General features: G+C 38.9%; 2 protein-coding genes across 4 annotated transcripts; both read left to right on the forward strand.

Moving 5' to 3' along the window:
- The first annotated feature begins 3,469 nt into the window (after nucleotides 1-3,469).
- Nucleotides 3,470-5,977, forward strand: cth1 (cysteine three histidine 1). The gene is made up of 2 exons (XM_039659094.2): nucleotides 3,470-3,676; nucleotides 4,718-5,977. The coding sequence occupies exons 1-2, from the start codon at nucleotides 3,668-3,670 to the stop codon at nucleotides 5,642-5,644; spliced, it is 936 nt and encodes a 311-aa protein (XP_039515028.1). The 5' UTR covers nucleotides 3,470-3,667; the 3' UTR covers nucleotides 5,645-5,977.
- A 616-nt stretch (nucleotides 5,978-6,593) lies between these two features.
- taf6l (TAF6-like RNA polymerase II, p300/CBP-associated factor (PCAF)-associated factor) lies at nucleotides 6,594-14,071 on the forward strand. 3 transcript variants are annotated; one of them, XM_089130231.1, is made up of 12 exons: nucleotides 6,594-6,757; nucleotides 6,880-7,027; nucleotides 7,446-7,532; nucleotides 7,626-7,776; nucleotides 7,868-7,918; nucleotides 8,221-8,315; nucleotides 8,671-8,745; nucleotides 9,108-9,328; nucleotides 9,414-9,546; nucleotides 9,626-9,754; nucleotides 10,739-11,235; nucleotides 13,358-14,071. In XM_089130231.1, the coding sequence occupies exons 1-12, from the start codon at nucleotides 6,720-6,722 to the stop codon at nucleotides 13,647-13,649; spliced, it is 1,917 nt and encodes a 638-aa protein (XP_088986357.1). In that variant the 5' UTR covers nucleotides 6,594-6,719; the 3' UTR covers nucleotides 13,650-14,071. The 3 variants fall into 3 exon arrangements, with proteins under 3 accessions (XP_088986357.1, XP_088986355.1, XP_088986354.1); XM_089130229.1 differs by having other exon boundaries at nucleotides 6,595-6,757; nucleotides 6,854-7,027; nucleotides 13,310-14,071; XM_089130228.1 differs by having other exon boundaries at nucleotides 6,595-6,757; nucleotides 13,310-14,071.
- Nucleotides 14,072-14,293: the final 222 nt, after the last annotated feature.

Below are 14,293 nucleotides of genomic sequence, written 5' to 3' on the forward strand. Positions count from 1 at the left end.
GATATAAAGTCAGAATTGCGAGATATAAAGTCAGAATTGCGAGATATAAAGTCAGAATTGCGTGAAATAAAGTCAGAATTGCGAGATATAAAGTCAGAATTGCGTGAAATAAAGTCAGAATTGCGTGAAATAAAGTCAGAATTACGAGATGTAAAGTCAGAATTGCGAGATATAAAGTCAGAATTGCGAGATATAAGTCAGAATTGCGTGATATAAAGTCAGAATTGCGTGAAATAAAGTCAGAATTGCGTGAAATAAAGTCAGAATTGCGAGATATAAAGTCAGAATTGCGAGATATAAAGTCAGAATTGCGAGATATAAAGTCAGAATTGCGAGATATAAAGTCAGAATTGCGTGAAATAAAGTCAGAATTGCGAGATATAAAGTCAGAATTGCGAGATATAAAGTCAGAATTGCGAGATATAAAGTCAGAATTGCGTGAAATAAAGTCAGAATTGCGAGATATAAAGTCAGAATTGCGAGATATAAAGTCAGAATTGCGAGATATAAGTCAGAATTGCGTGATATAAACTCAGAATTGCGTGAAATAAAGTCAGAATTGCGTGAAATAAAGTCAGAATTGCGAGATATAAAGTCAGAATTGCGAGATATAAAGTCAGAATTGCGAGATATAAAGTCAGAATTGCGTGATATAAAGTCAGAATTGCGAGATATAAAGTCAGAATTGCGAGATATAAAGTCAGAATTGCGTGAAATAAAGTCAGAATTGCAAGATATGAAGTCAGAATTGCGTGATATGAAGTCAGAATTGCGTGATATGAAGTCAGAATTGCGAGATATAAAGTCAGAATTGCGTGAAATAAAGTCAGAATTGCGAGATATAAAGTCAGAATTGCAAGATATAAAGTCAGAATTGCGAGATATAAAGTCAGAATTGCGAGATATAAAGTCAGAATTGCGAGATATAAAGTCAGAATTGCAAGATATAAAGTCAGAATTGCAAGATATAAAGTCAGAATTGCAAGATATAAAGTCAGAATTGCGTGAAATAAAGTCAGAATTGCGAGATATAAAGTCAGAATTGCAAGATATGAAGTCAGAATTGCGTGAAATAAAGTCAGAATTGCGAGATATAAAGTCAGAATTGCAAGATATGAAGTCAGAATTGCATGATATGAAGTCAGAATTGCAAGATATGAAGTCAGAATTGCATGATATGAAGTCAGAATTGCGAGATATAAAGTCAGAATTGCGAGATAAGAAAGTAGAAAGCAGCAATTCTGAGAAAAAAATAACAGAAGTGTGACTTTTTATGTCACAATTCTTACTTTTTTTCTCACAATTTCCAGTTTACATCTCGCAATTGTGACTTTATAACACAAACACTGATTGGCAATATCGGTAAGTTGTAGGCAACTGTATCTTTCAGCATAGGCCTAGCTATTGATCATTCATGTTTATTTACTACTAACTAGGCTAGCAAAGAGAGATGATCGGTTCCCGTGCCATTTAAACTGAGGCCAACATCGATCTGTCACATTTAAAAACGCCAAAACGGTATTTATTTTTTTAATTTTTTAATAGAAATGGCAGAATCTGAGAGCTGAGATTTTGTTTCATATCTAAAAGAACCAGCTCTGTCTTGTCTGTCGGTGTCAGTGTCCAAAGACCTTTGCTTCACAATTTTTCTCTGCGTGAGAAAATGGATGTGTGGCGTGAGAGTGTGAAAAGGGTCAAGTGTGAGTCTCACGCTGAATGCGTGACGGAAGCTCTTCGGAAATCATCCACAAGACCCTGAGAGTAAGAGCAGACACACACACACACACACACACACACATGTACATTTATTATCTATTATTTATCTTAAAGTGACATCTGTGAATTTTTTTTGAGTGTCTGTCTTTGTTTTATTCTGCCACTCCGCCACAATATTTCTGGCATATTTGATGATGATCCAGCTTGTTGGAGACAAGAGATGGGTCAGGACCAACAGGGACTTGAAGCAGCTGATAATCCTTAATTGAAACCTCTTGATGTAGTGGAAACAGGGCTGGTTCTACATGTTGAATGGGGAAACCATAACACACACACACCTACCTACCTTTCAGAATAAAAACTACAACAACAACATTTAATATTTGTATATTTTTACAATCCCCCTGGTTTCACTGACAAGGATTAAGTCTAGTCCAAAATATTTGTTTGAGCTGTTTTAACTGAAAGCAGTTTGTCAGTGCACTGTTTTTGTCTCTTATTCACACCAAAAATGTTTTTTTTTTTTTTTTTTTTTTTTTTTTTACCAAAGCACATTTATAAAAGCTTAAATGCCCAAATTTGAACTAAGGCCTAAATCCTGTCTGTGAAACGGAGCCTATATTTCTAAGGGAGAATTAAAGGTCATCTGTACGTAAGCATATTGCATTCCCTTGAGGAAACAAAATCTACTCGTTTTTCAGAATTAACGAGTTAATTATGAGATATCGTAATCGATACGAAATCTGCTGGGCAGGCCAGGTTCTCTGTTAATGTTGAAAAACAAGTCCATTTAACAGTTCCTTTTTTTTTTCTTTTTTTTTTTTGGTTACAATTTTTTACAAGCTTCAATTTTAAGAAAAATTCCCTGCGTCCCAATGGTCATACTATCCATCCTAAATAGTGTGAGATTACATTAAGTGTGTCTAAAAGCATTGTATGACGAAAAGAGTATGCCAAAAGTCCCCGGATGGTCTTTTTCTGGTAAGTGTGGATCCGTACTCACCCAGGTCCAAACAGTCTATAATTCAGAACCTCAAGTAACAAATTAAACAGACGAAACTACAGTGAGAAAAGTTAAAGTTACGGTGTGCCTGCTATGGACAAATACTGGTTTGGCATCAGCAAGCTTCGTCCAAGCTGCAAAAATAAAAAAATGTTGAAAATGCATATTTCCTCAAAAACGATATAAAATATAATTGATAATTATATATAAAAATCTATTATTTTTTCAATGTAAATATACTGTTTATAACTTTTATTAAGCAAATGGATTTTTTTTAAATGTTTTTTATTTTTAAATATCTCCTATTAAATGTATTGTTGTTATTTTCTTTTATTGTATCCATTTCAAGTCAGTTCAGTGGGATATTTAAGATTGTAATGCTCGATTGCTTATTGTGTGCGGACTGTAAATGTACATCCTCATCTAAAGCCTCACAATAAGCATAACACAAAGACTCACAGACAAACGCTCGAGGTGTGATGCGGTAATTGATACAGGATGGGCATACTTGTATATTCCGAGTTTGCTCTTTGAAGTCGGCTAACAAGCTCCTTGTCAAATGTTTATTCCAGTAAATCCTATGGCTACGAGTCAACGGCGATATCCCAAATTTGATCAAATTCAAAACATAGCATCATCGCTTCCAAATTAGATTGACGGCCGCCTACGTCAAACCTGATTGGCTGATTCGAATGTTCACGCTTCACAGGTGAATCACATTTTAAATGGCACGGAATCCGGCTTTAAAACCAAAGGCCGAACAGTTGTCGCTGCGTGGGACTTGCCAGTCAGTCCGCGTCTTCCACCTGGGTTAAAGTAAAGGACTCGAGGGTTTTCCGGAGTTAGATCAGGTGTTTTGGTTGCTTGAACGTCACTTTTTGAACGACACAGCCCTCGTTTTATTAATCTGCCGTTGAGTTTTGTAAAGCAGTCCAAAAACGCACAGCAATGTTTGAGGTAAGTTTATTTTTGTCTTGCTTTAAGATTCATGCATGGCACCACTTGTTTTGATTTGACTAAAATGTTTTTCACATAACCAAATGCTATGAGTAACTGTAATAGGAGTCACTGAAATGATTATTACACCTTCTAGTTAAAACGTGGTAACACTTTATTTGAATGGTCCCCTTGAAATATATATGTCAACTAACTCTAGACTTAAAGGAGTTCACTTTTTTTTGTAAAAAAAAAAACTTTTGCTGATAATGTACTCGTCTCATCCCCATGTCATCCAAGATGTCTTTCTTTCTTCAGTCGAAAAGAAATTAAGGGTTTTTGAAGCATTCCAGGATTTTCTCCATATAATGGACTTCAATGGGAACCAAATGGTTCAAGGTCCAAATGAGTTTCAGTGCAGCTTCAAAGGGCTTTAAACGACATCAGATGGTGAATAAGGGTCTTGTCAAATGAAATGATAATTCGTTTAAAAAATAAATTAAAGTTGCAGACTAGTTTCATAAGCACAAACGCTCGCCTTGCTCTGTTCTGTGATAAGCGTTTGTGACTCTCCTGTTCAAACTCATTCGTCAAAATGAACAATTATTTTGAGTCTTGACTTTTAAGGGTCCTAGATAAGACCCGTATTCATTGGCTGGTGTTTAAAGCCCTTTGAAGCTGCACTGAAGCTCTCATTTGGACCTTGAACCGTTTGGTTCCCATTGAAGTCCATTATATGGAGAAAATCCTGGAGCGTTTCATTAAAAAAAAAAAACTTTTACTTTTCGACTGAAAGAAAGACATCTTGGATGACATGGGGGTGAGTAAATTATCAGCAAAAGTTTTTTTTTTTAAAGTGAACTACTCCTCCAACACTCTACTATGTGACTTTGTAACTAGATGTCAACTTCTACGAACACACTCAGAGTTGGTAGACCTGTTGGTGCAACGTTATTTGTATACAACAGACTATGTTAAAGGGACCATTAAAATAAGTGTGCTCATATGACTGAATGTTTGATATGGTGAATCACTTTAAAGAATATCCTTTCCTCATTCCAGACCAGTCAAGATGACCTGTTCCTGTTCCCTACTGAAGGCCTGAATGAGGCTTTTTTCCCTGAGGCAGAGGGTTTAGGGCAAGGGAGCCAGTCTCTTGCTGAGGCTTTGCTTCCCCTGGTTGAGTCTCCATCATCCCCTCCGATTACCCCGTGGCTCTGCTCCACCCGCTACAAGACCGAACTGTGCAGCCGCTATGCTGAGACGGGTACCTGCAAGTATGCCGAACGCTGCCAGTTTGCCCACGGCCTTCATGATCTCCACGTTCCCTCCCGCCATCCCAAATACAAAACCGAGCTGTGTCGTACCTACCACACCGCCGGCTACTGCGTTTATGGTACGCGATGTCTGTTTGTGCACAACCTTAAAGAGCAAAGGCCCGTCCGTCCCCGGCGCAGGAACGTACCGTGCCGTACCTATCGTGCGTTCGGGGTTTGCCCTTTTGGCACTAGATGCCACTTTCTTCATGTCGAGGGTGGCTCTGAATCAGACAGTAGGGAGGAAGAGCGAACCTGGCCGTCTCCGTCACAATCCCAAGAGTGGAAGCCTCGCGGTGCCCTCTGTCGCACCTTTAGCGCTTTTGGTTTCTGTCTGTATGGCACCCGTTGCCGGTTCCAGCACGGGCTTCCCAATACAATCAAAGGAGTCAACTTGAACCGCACATCCTGGCCTCATCAGATGCCTAACGGAGGATCGATTTCGCCAGACTCGGACATGTGTTCATCTCCATCTCCGCCTCCATCTGCTTTGGCCTCGCCGGTGTTCCCCGACGGCTCTGGTCCGATCACGCCTCCGTCCGTGGAAGCGGTGGCCAACAATGCGTTCACCTTCAGCAGCCAACATCTGAATGACCTGCTGCTACCTCTGGCCCTCAGGCTCCAGATGTTGGAGAAAGCTAGCAATGCTGGTCCTCAAGATGCTCTAATGTGAATCCTGTGGTGGGATCCCAGAAGTTAACCACTATAAACTTGACTGACTACTGTGCTAAATTTATATTTAACTAGTTTTTATTAGTAAGTGTACAGTCTTTTTGCCACTTTTAACTGCTTTTGAGACTTCTCAAGTGTTTGCTTTTTATCTTAAAGTCTGTCTTGTACTTCAGAGGCCATTTATTGACAGACTGAACTAAGTCTGTAACTAAGACTTATTTTATGTGTATATATGATGGATTTGACTATGAATGTTTTTAAGTGATTTTAAAAATAAGTGACTTAAGTTATGTTGGTAACGGCATCTTTATCTCAATAAAACTTCCTAAAAGGATTTGTTGTGCTTTTGTCTTTTCTAGAAATGTGACAAATTTGAAGCTTTTGTCTGAACATAGAAAAGTACTATGATGGTTTAGGTAGGGATTATAGAAGCTAAGAAGTATTTAATTTTTTTTTTAGGTATTTCTACCGTTCAGTGAGAATGAAGGTTTTAGCTTTGGTGCACAGAACCCCTTTAAAGATGTCTGTTTTCTCAGAGACTGATTAAACCAAATTTTTATTATTTGGGTCAGTATGACTGAGTGACGTTTTGGTTTAATTCTTAGCTAAAAAGGAAGTGTGCTGTCTAACACGATCTAATCTGGGCCACACGGTTTTTTGAGGCAAATTTATGCCAAAAGGAAATTTGCTGACTGGAATTAACGATTCAAATTTCTGAGCAGTCTTAAGAAAAAAGCGTCCATGACAAATTTAAAACTTATTTCAAAATATTATTTCGTAAATTGTACGTTACCGTGGACCACCTCAGCACCAGCTCGTCGTTGTCAACCTAGCAGAAAATGCAATCTGCAAAAAGGGGTCTTTACTGAACCGATTCAAAAGACTCGGTTGCTACGTTGAATCAAAATCGCCTGCGGTCGTAAGAATGCGTGCGCATGCGTGAAACTCACGGCCAATCAGGCGCTTCCTTCAAGTTCACCACCAGTGTGTTGTTGTACATAAACATTCTGAAGAGCTTAGCTGCTAGCTTGTGCTAATTTAGGCACATAACGCTAGTAAAAGAGAAAGTACTTTGTATGTATGAACTAATACATCACAAATTGCCAATAAGAAGGTACGGTGCGTGATTTCTAGCCCCATACAAGTGTGCTAAGGCAGCATAGCTAGCCACGCTTTAGCTCTAAACCTTTACTGTAACGTTACTTCACAGCGTATTTATTTGGTGATCTCTCTAAGGGGGAAGATGGCGGAGGAACGGCGCTTCGCCGAGGTGCCCCGGGAATCCATCAAACTGATGGCCGAGAGCACCGGAGTGGAGCTGAGCGAAGAGGTGGCAGCTCTGCTGGCTGAGGATGTGTGTTACCGACTCCGAGAGGCAGCACAGGTCGCATATCAGTCCATGTTTTCATCTTGGGGTTCATGATACATTTACATGCATAAAGCTTTTTGTTCCATGCAAGTTTTTCCACTTACATGATGACGTTAGTCATTTGCAGTTGCAGATCGTGTCCATACATGATGCACGTGTCTGATTATTCATATGAAGCAATTCTGATATTTGCTGTTGTTTAAGAAAGTTTCCATCTGAAGCTTTTATGACTGTTATTTGACATCAACATCAATGCTTTTCGTGTGTTATACATCCATCCATTGCTTTAAAGCTGTGTTGTCTCTAAAATGTGACATGGTCACATGTTTTCAACTTAAGCTTTTGTTGGTGTTTTGCATGCATGTCTTTTTTATTCCTCTAAAGTATTCTGCAACACAAGTCTGTACATTTTCATCTGTTTGTCCCTCTACAGAACAGCTCACAGTTTATGAGACATGCAAAGAGAAGGAAACTATGCGTGGAAGACTTCAATAGAGCGCTACGTTGGAGCAATACTGAGGTATCTCATTGAATTAGTTTTTATTGTCAATGTGCATTATGGTGTTGTTTGATGCACTGTAATATAAGTGTAATGTTGCTCTCCATATTACAGACAGTTTGCGGCTACGGTGCACAAGACGCCTTACCGTTCCGTCCACTTAAGGAAGGAGAGCTTTTCTTTGTAGAGGATCGTGAGGTAAATCTGGTGGAGTTGGCGCTTGCTACCAACATCCCTAAAGGCTGTGCAGAAACGCTGGTTCGAGGTAAAGCGGGTAGCATTAGTGAAATTTACTGAGATATGTGATCCTGCAGTTTTTCAAAAGATTCATGTAGTCTGTTTTGTCTCATCGGCAGTGAATGTGTCATATCTTGATGGGAAAGGCAATCTTGAATCTCAAGGCACAGGTAAACCTCAAAATATTTGAATTGCTGTCAGTCTAATTTATATCAGGTCTGCGCTTTTTATATATAGTGAAACTCCTTTTATTTGAATTTATTGTAACGAATCAATTATAATACATTTATTTAAAATTCCCTGATATAAACAAAACCATTATACACTACAAAATACAGTGAATCTAGTTAAAAAGGCACTAACCATTTCACATCACATCATCAAAATAACATACTGTAAATCTTAAATTAATAATCTCTCAGGTCTATCCCATGTTGGTTTTATTATAACATAACAGCTTGTTTCTTGTTAGTGCCCACTGCGGTTCAGTCTCTATCAGAGGATCTCCTGAAGTATTACCAACAAATAACGCGAGCCATTTTAGGAGAGGACCCACATCTCATGAAGGTACCTTTTAAAAGTTTGGGGTCTGTAATTTTTTTTTTTAATTCATTGGTTAGAAATGTTTTGTGAGCATTAAATCTGCTTATTAGAATTATTACTGAAGGGTCAGGTGACACTGAAGACTGGAGTAATGATGCTGAAAATTCAGCTTTGCATCACAGGAATAAATATATTAAAATGGAAAACAAGTTATTTTAAATTGTAATCATATTTAATAAAAAACATCTTACAGACACTTGTATTTTACTGTAGTTATTTTATTTAAACCATTAAAATACACATCAGAGCACAGCTGATACTGAGATGTTTTGTTTTGCTATGCTATGCTAGTATAATAATGTTTTACTTTGTCCATCAGGTGGCTTTGCTAGACCTCCAGTCCAATTCAAAGATCGCTGCCCTCCTGCCTTACTTCGTTTACGTCATCAGTGGGGTACGTTTTGTCCAGGATGTAAAAATGCATTAATTCATTTTTACCTTGTGTAATAATGCCTTTTTTGTAATCGCTGAATCCTGTTACATGACCACTGGCTATTTGAACCATATTACAATCTATGGCCCTGTTCACTTTTGACCACTTCCAGAGTTAGTAGAAAACTCATTCGCCCATATCTGAAAAAGGCCATATATTTACCCACCCATAGACACTCCCCTCGAAGAAATCAGGTTGTAAGTGGACAAAAGAGACGGATTAAAACACCATGTGTAAACGGGAATGTCTCCGTCGTCTACTTGTGATCCGATCGATCTTAATTCCAGGTGTAAACAGGGCCTATGATTCTCTCTCTTTCTTAGGTAAAGTCGGTAAGTCATGATCTGGACCAGTTAAACAGGCTATTACACATGGTGAAGAGTTTGGTGCAGAACCCGTACCTGTATCTGGGCTCGTATGTGCGAAGTCTGGTGTCTAGTGTCATGTACTGCATCCTGGAGCCTCTGGCTGCCTCCATCAACCCCCTCAATGATCACTGGACCCTGAGAGACTACGCAGCCCTTCTACTCAGCCATATTTTCTGGTATTTCTTGAGCATCCTACAGTAAAATATATTTTAATTTCATAAAAGTGGTTTGACTGGTGGTTATCCCCATGTTGACTCGTAGGACACATGGTGATCTTGTGAGTGGGCTGTACCATCAGATCCTTCTGTCTCTGCAGAAAGTTCTTTCTGACCCAGTTCGACCTCTCTGTTCCCACTACGGCGCTGTAGTGGGTCTGCATGCTCTCGGCTGGAAGGTAAACCGCAGACAGCACAACACCCGCAAATACACTTCTTACTCCTAAAGGTCATACTGTTTGTGTGTGTTTGCCACAGGCCGTTGAACGTGTGCTGTATCCTCACCTCCCTGCTTACTGGTCGAATTTACAAGCTGTGTTAGATGATTACTCTGTGTCTAACGCTCAGGTAAAAGCAGACGGCCACAAAGTCTACGGAGCCATTCTGGTGAGTAAAATACTTTAGACATTGACTATGGTGCACATGTTTCTTTTCAGGATGTTGATATACATTCATTGATTTATTCAAGTACATATTTTGAAAGTTATATTTTGAAATGCAGTCTCCATGACACCTTCTATTAGGGCTGCACAATTTGGCCATTTTTAAAATTTTATATAGTAATTAAGTACAAGATGAAGCCGAAACATTTTGTTATTTTCTTTTAAAACATGTAAATATATAATAAATAGAATTTTACTCATTATTATTTTTATTAAATGAAATTACATTACATACATTGGCTTAAATGATTAAATATCAACATAAGAATTTTACTGTGAAATAATATATGTATTATTATTACCACTAAATTAAAATATGAAACAAGAAATATTACTATTGTAATGTGTCGCTGTGAAATACAAAAAAAAAATATTTCAGGAAAAAAAAAAATATATATATATATATATATTTTATATAATTTTTATAATGTATATAATTTTTTTAAATTATTTTGTAATCTAAAATGACAATACTAATATTTATTTCATAATTGTCTAAATTTCTACATTAAGCTTTTATTTTGCTGGAAAAGCATGGGGATCTCTTAAAGCTTCTCTTTTGTTAACAACAGTCTATTATTGCAAATTTGGGAAGATGGTTGGCCCATTTTGTATATCCAAATGCACATTATAATCGACCCAAACAAACTCCGCGCTTGCAAAGATGGAGGTTTTGTGCAAACCAAACCCCTGTAAGACACTGAGAACACTAGATTAATGAGCTGCTTGCATGTAAAAGAACACAGTGCCGCGCTTCACTCTGAAACAAGCAGCTCATATATATTTATTTCATTAAATTACAGCCTGTAGAAGTCATATCGAAATCTTGATTAATTATGCAGCCCTATCTTCTAAAGAACAGTCTATTAGCCCGACCATAATGTCTCTCATCTAAACCTCAATTGACCACTATATCTCCTGCCTGAAGGTGGCGGTAGAACGTTTGCTGAAGATGAAGGCACTCAGTTTGACCGTAGCAACAGAAGGAGGCGCTGCTGCTCTCCCGGCCACTGCCTCAGGGGCTGTGGGGTTCAGAGAAAGCTCACCTGGCCTCAGCCCACCGCCTGAACCCCTTTCTGAACCTCCTCTCGGCATTGCAAGTCATCTACAAGCAGGTGGAGCTGGCTGCCCATGGGAAGAGTGGACTCCTGTATCTCTTCCTGCCATGTACTGTGAACTTTACTCTTTTTTTGGAGACAGTCTGGCTGTACGCTTCAGCACTGACCCGCCACTAGCTGGCGCCCCACCTGCAGGTCCCTGCCAACCGCTAGAGGGCAGGAAAGAGCCAGCGAGTGTTGCCCCTAATCTCGAGAGTACACGCAAAATGCCCCAACTCACGGCCAGTATGAACATAAGCCCACGGCAAGATGGAAGCCCACGTACGGAACCACAACCACCCAGCCTGGCTGCCACCGCCCCGGGGAGGTACGAGTCAAACCACTTGAGTGCAACAGTCAGGTTCTGGAAGTAAAACTCCTATTCATTTGTTCCATGGCGAACTTTTTAACTTATAAACCTTTAAAAATAGACCTAATGTGTGCTACAAGGTTGTTAATCTGTATATGCAGTAGAATTCCTGGTGGAAAACTACACTACCCATGATTCTGCAAATAAATATCCACCAATCAGAGAGTCGCACAAGCACCAAAAGATGTCATAAGTCAGTCTCCCTACCTATTTATATCAACATCTTTAAATCAAATGTACACATCTCCCTCCTTTTTGATTTGATTTGTCATTCGCAGTGCATCATGGGATTGTAGTCCTTTCCCTTGTTAAAAATATTTAGTAAACAGTCTTTTACCTTTTTCTGATATCGCTTCAAATCAAAGTTTGTAAGATTGTGATTCCCCTCGTTACTGAAACGAAGACTTCTTTCTTTTTTAAATCCATTTGGGGAAAAGTAATGGGAAAAGTTCTTCCGGAACCAAGACCACTGAAAAAGTGGGCAAGTGCTGTTGCACTCTGATGACCTTTTGACCTTTAAGTCTTGCCTTAAATGGTTAATTCACCCAAAAATGTAAATTCTGTCATTAATTTCTCACCCTCGTGTCGTTCCAAACCCGTAAGACCTTCGTTCTACTTCGGGAACACAAATGAAGAAAAAATGGGGAAATCGGAGAGCTTTCTGTCCCTCCATTTACAGTTGCGTCATTGCAACTTTCAAAGCCCAGAAAGGTGGTAAATGTGGTAAAGTAAGTTAAAATAGTCCATGTGACTACAGTGGTTCAACCTTAATATTATGAAGCGATGAGAATACTTTTTGTGTGTGACGCTGACACGGGAGCTAGCCAATAATGAGCCGACGTTCTGACGTAGAACCCAGAAGCGCTGCTCTGTGTCTGTCAACAGTGTAGGAGATGACATGGAAGAGTAAAGAATAAAGAGAAGAATACAAATTGTTTAATAAAGTCGTTATTTTAGGTTTTTTTGCGCACAAAAAATATTCATATCGCTTGATAACATTAAAGGGATAGTTCACTTTGAAATGAATTTTTGGTATGTTTTATCTTACCTCAAGGGCATCCAAGATGTAGGTGTCTTTGTTTCCGCAGTAGTTTCAATTTTGATATTTTTAGGTCAAACCGTTCTTGTCTGTCAGTCATATAATGGAGGTCTATGGTCACCACCTCAAAGAGCATGCACAGAGAAGTCCAAATTAAACATGATTTAATGACTTGTAAATGTAAGTACACATTGATGGCCTAAGACACGAAACAAGCAGTTTGTGTGAGAAAACAAACAGTATTTATATAGTTTTTACCTCTTGTAATCACAGCCTCGTCCAAGTGATCTGAGGGCCCGGGCGCTTCGGTGTATCTCTGTGTAAACAATGAGTGACGTACGCGCGAGAGAGATCACTTCCGGCCGGAGATACGCGCGAGAGAGATCGCTTCCGCAGACCAATGCACCCGCGCCCTCAGATCACCACGCAGTCTCAGTTCGTGTCTTAGGATTAATTTGGATTTATCTCTGCATGCTCTTTGAGGTGGTGACCATAGACCTCCATTATATGAATGGTTTGACCTAAAAATATCAAAATTGAAAATACTGTGAAAACAAAGACACCAACATCTTGGTTGCCCTTGAGGTAAACTAAAACATATCAAAAATTAATTTCAAAATGAACTATCCCTTTAAGTTTAAATCCCTGTAGTCACATGGACTATTTTAATGATGATTTTACTACCTTTCTTGGTCTTGGAAGTTGCAATGACGTAGCTGTCAATGGAGGGACACAGAAAGCTCTCAGATTTCATCAAAAACTATTCATTTGATTTCCGAAGATGAACGGAAGTCTTAAGGGTTTGGAACGACATGAGAGTAAGTAATTAATAACAGAATTTTCATTTTTGGCTTAACTAACCATTTAAGTTATACTAACCAACACTACTTTAGCCAGTCTTGTCATTTAAAACGCTTAAAATTGTTTAACGAAGGTTTAAAAGGTCAAAAGGCATTTTCTCACCGGTGGTCTCTTTTTGTCCCGTGTTTGCAGATCTCTTACCCGCTCTTCCTCCTCCTCATCTTCCGTCTCACGTTCCAGGTCATCCTCATCACGTCCAGGACGTTCAACCAGCCAATCCCGAGATATTTTCCCTAAAGCCCGTTTTCCGCCGCCTCAGGCTGGACCTCCGGCATTCACTTTCATCATAGGCGGGCGGCAGATGGGACGACGCTGTCAGGGACGCCGCTTCCAGACGAGCTTTACTCCAACTCCGCCTCTTAATTCCCTCCCACCTCGTGCCTACGCCCACAAGCTACCAGTCATCGGGAGGGTCAGCAAACCTGTGCGCCGCTGGACGTGTTCCCATTACTCGCTTCATCTGCCTCTTTAAAATCCAAGGACGATGTATGTGACGTTTAGAGAAATGTGAACTCGCTGACATCTCATCATTTGACTGCATCTTAGCAACTACAGGGGAAAATTCTAGATGCTCTATGCAAATAAGGCAAGTATTATTTTGGGGAAATTTTGAGTGAATAACTCGGTGTTTTTACTCTAACTCTTCTGATCAGTAGCATTAACTTTGAATTCTCTCGTAGTTATGTCAGCATATACTGCAAATAGTACAATAGAAAATGAAACCGAATAGAGTTGAAGATTATATTTACTGTATTTAAAGCAGGATGAATCTACAGACACTGCTATACAATCGCCTTGTTTATTAGGGTATTTATGTATGTCATTTTGTTCCAACCTTGTTGAACGTTTTTGTAATGATGTAGGCCTATAAAAATAAATACATTTTCTAATGTACTTGAAATATATTTTTATTTTCTATATAAACTACTGTTTATAATGGCAAAGATTTAAAATTTTACAAATTTTCCCCTCTAATTAAGCAAAAACCGCTTGCATTGAGTTGTTAAAAATTGAATAAAAAAAGAGATGTTTCCATTTTTCAAGAGAATATTTCTTAAAGCGTGTTAAATGTTTTTAAAAGGACAGTTCACCCATAAAATTTGTCACGAATGTTGA

This window comes from Pimephales promelas, chromosome 1 (genome assembly GCF_988280905.1).
Source record: "Pimephales promelas chromosome 1, fPimPro1.hap1.1, whole genome shotgun sequence".
In the NCBI taxonomy this organism is placed as follows: Eukaryota; Metazoa; Chordata; class Actinopteri; order Cypriniformes; family Leuciscidae; genus Pimephales; species Pimephales promelas.

What these genes read in the sequence shown, in the direction of transcription:
- taf6l (XM_089130228.1), top strand. Translation starts at nt 6,720, where the DNA reads ATGTATGAACTAATACATCACAAATTGCCAATAAGAAG. An exon ending in AGGACCCACATCTCATGAAG is followed by an intron (nt 8,316 to 8,670) that starts GTACCTTTTAAA and finishes TTTGTCCATCAG; the next exon opens with GTGGCTTTGCTAGACCTCCA. An exon ending in CTACTCAGCCATATTTTCTG is followed by an intron (nt 9,329 to 9,413) that starts GTATTTCTTGAG and finishes GTTGACTCGTAG; the next exon opens with GACACATGGTGATCTTGTGA.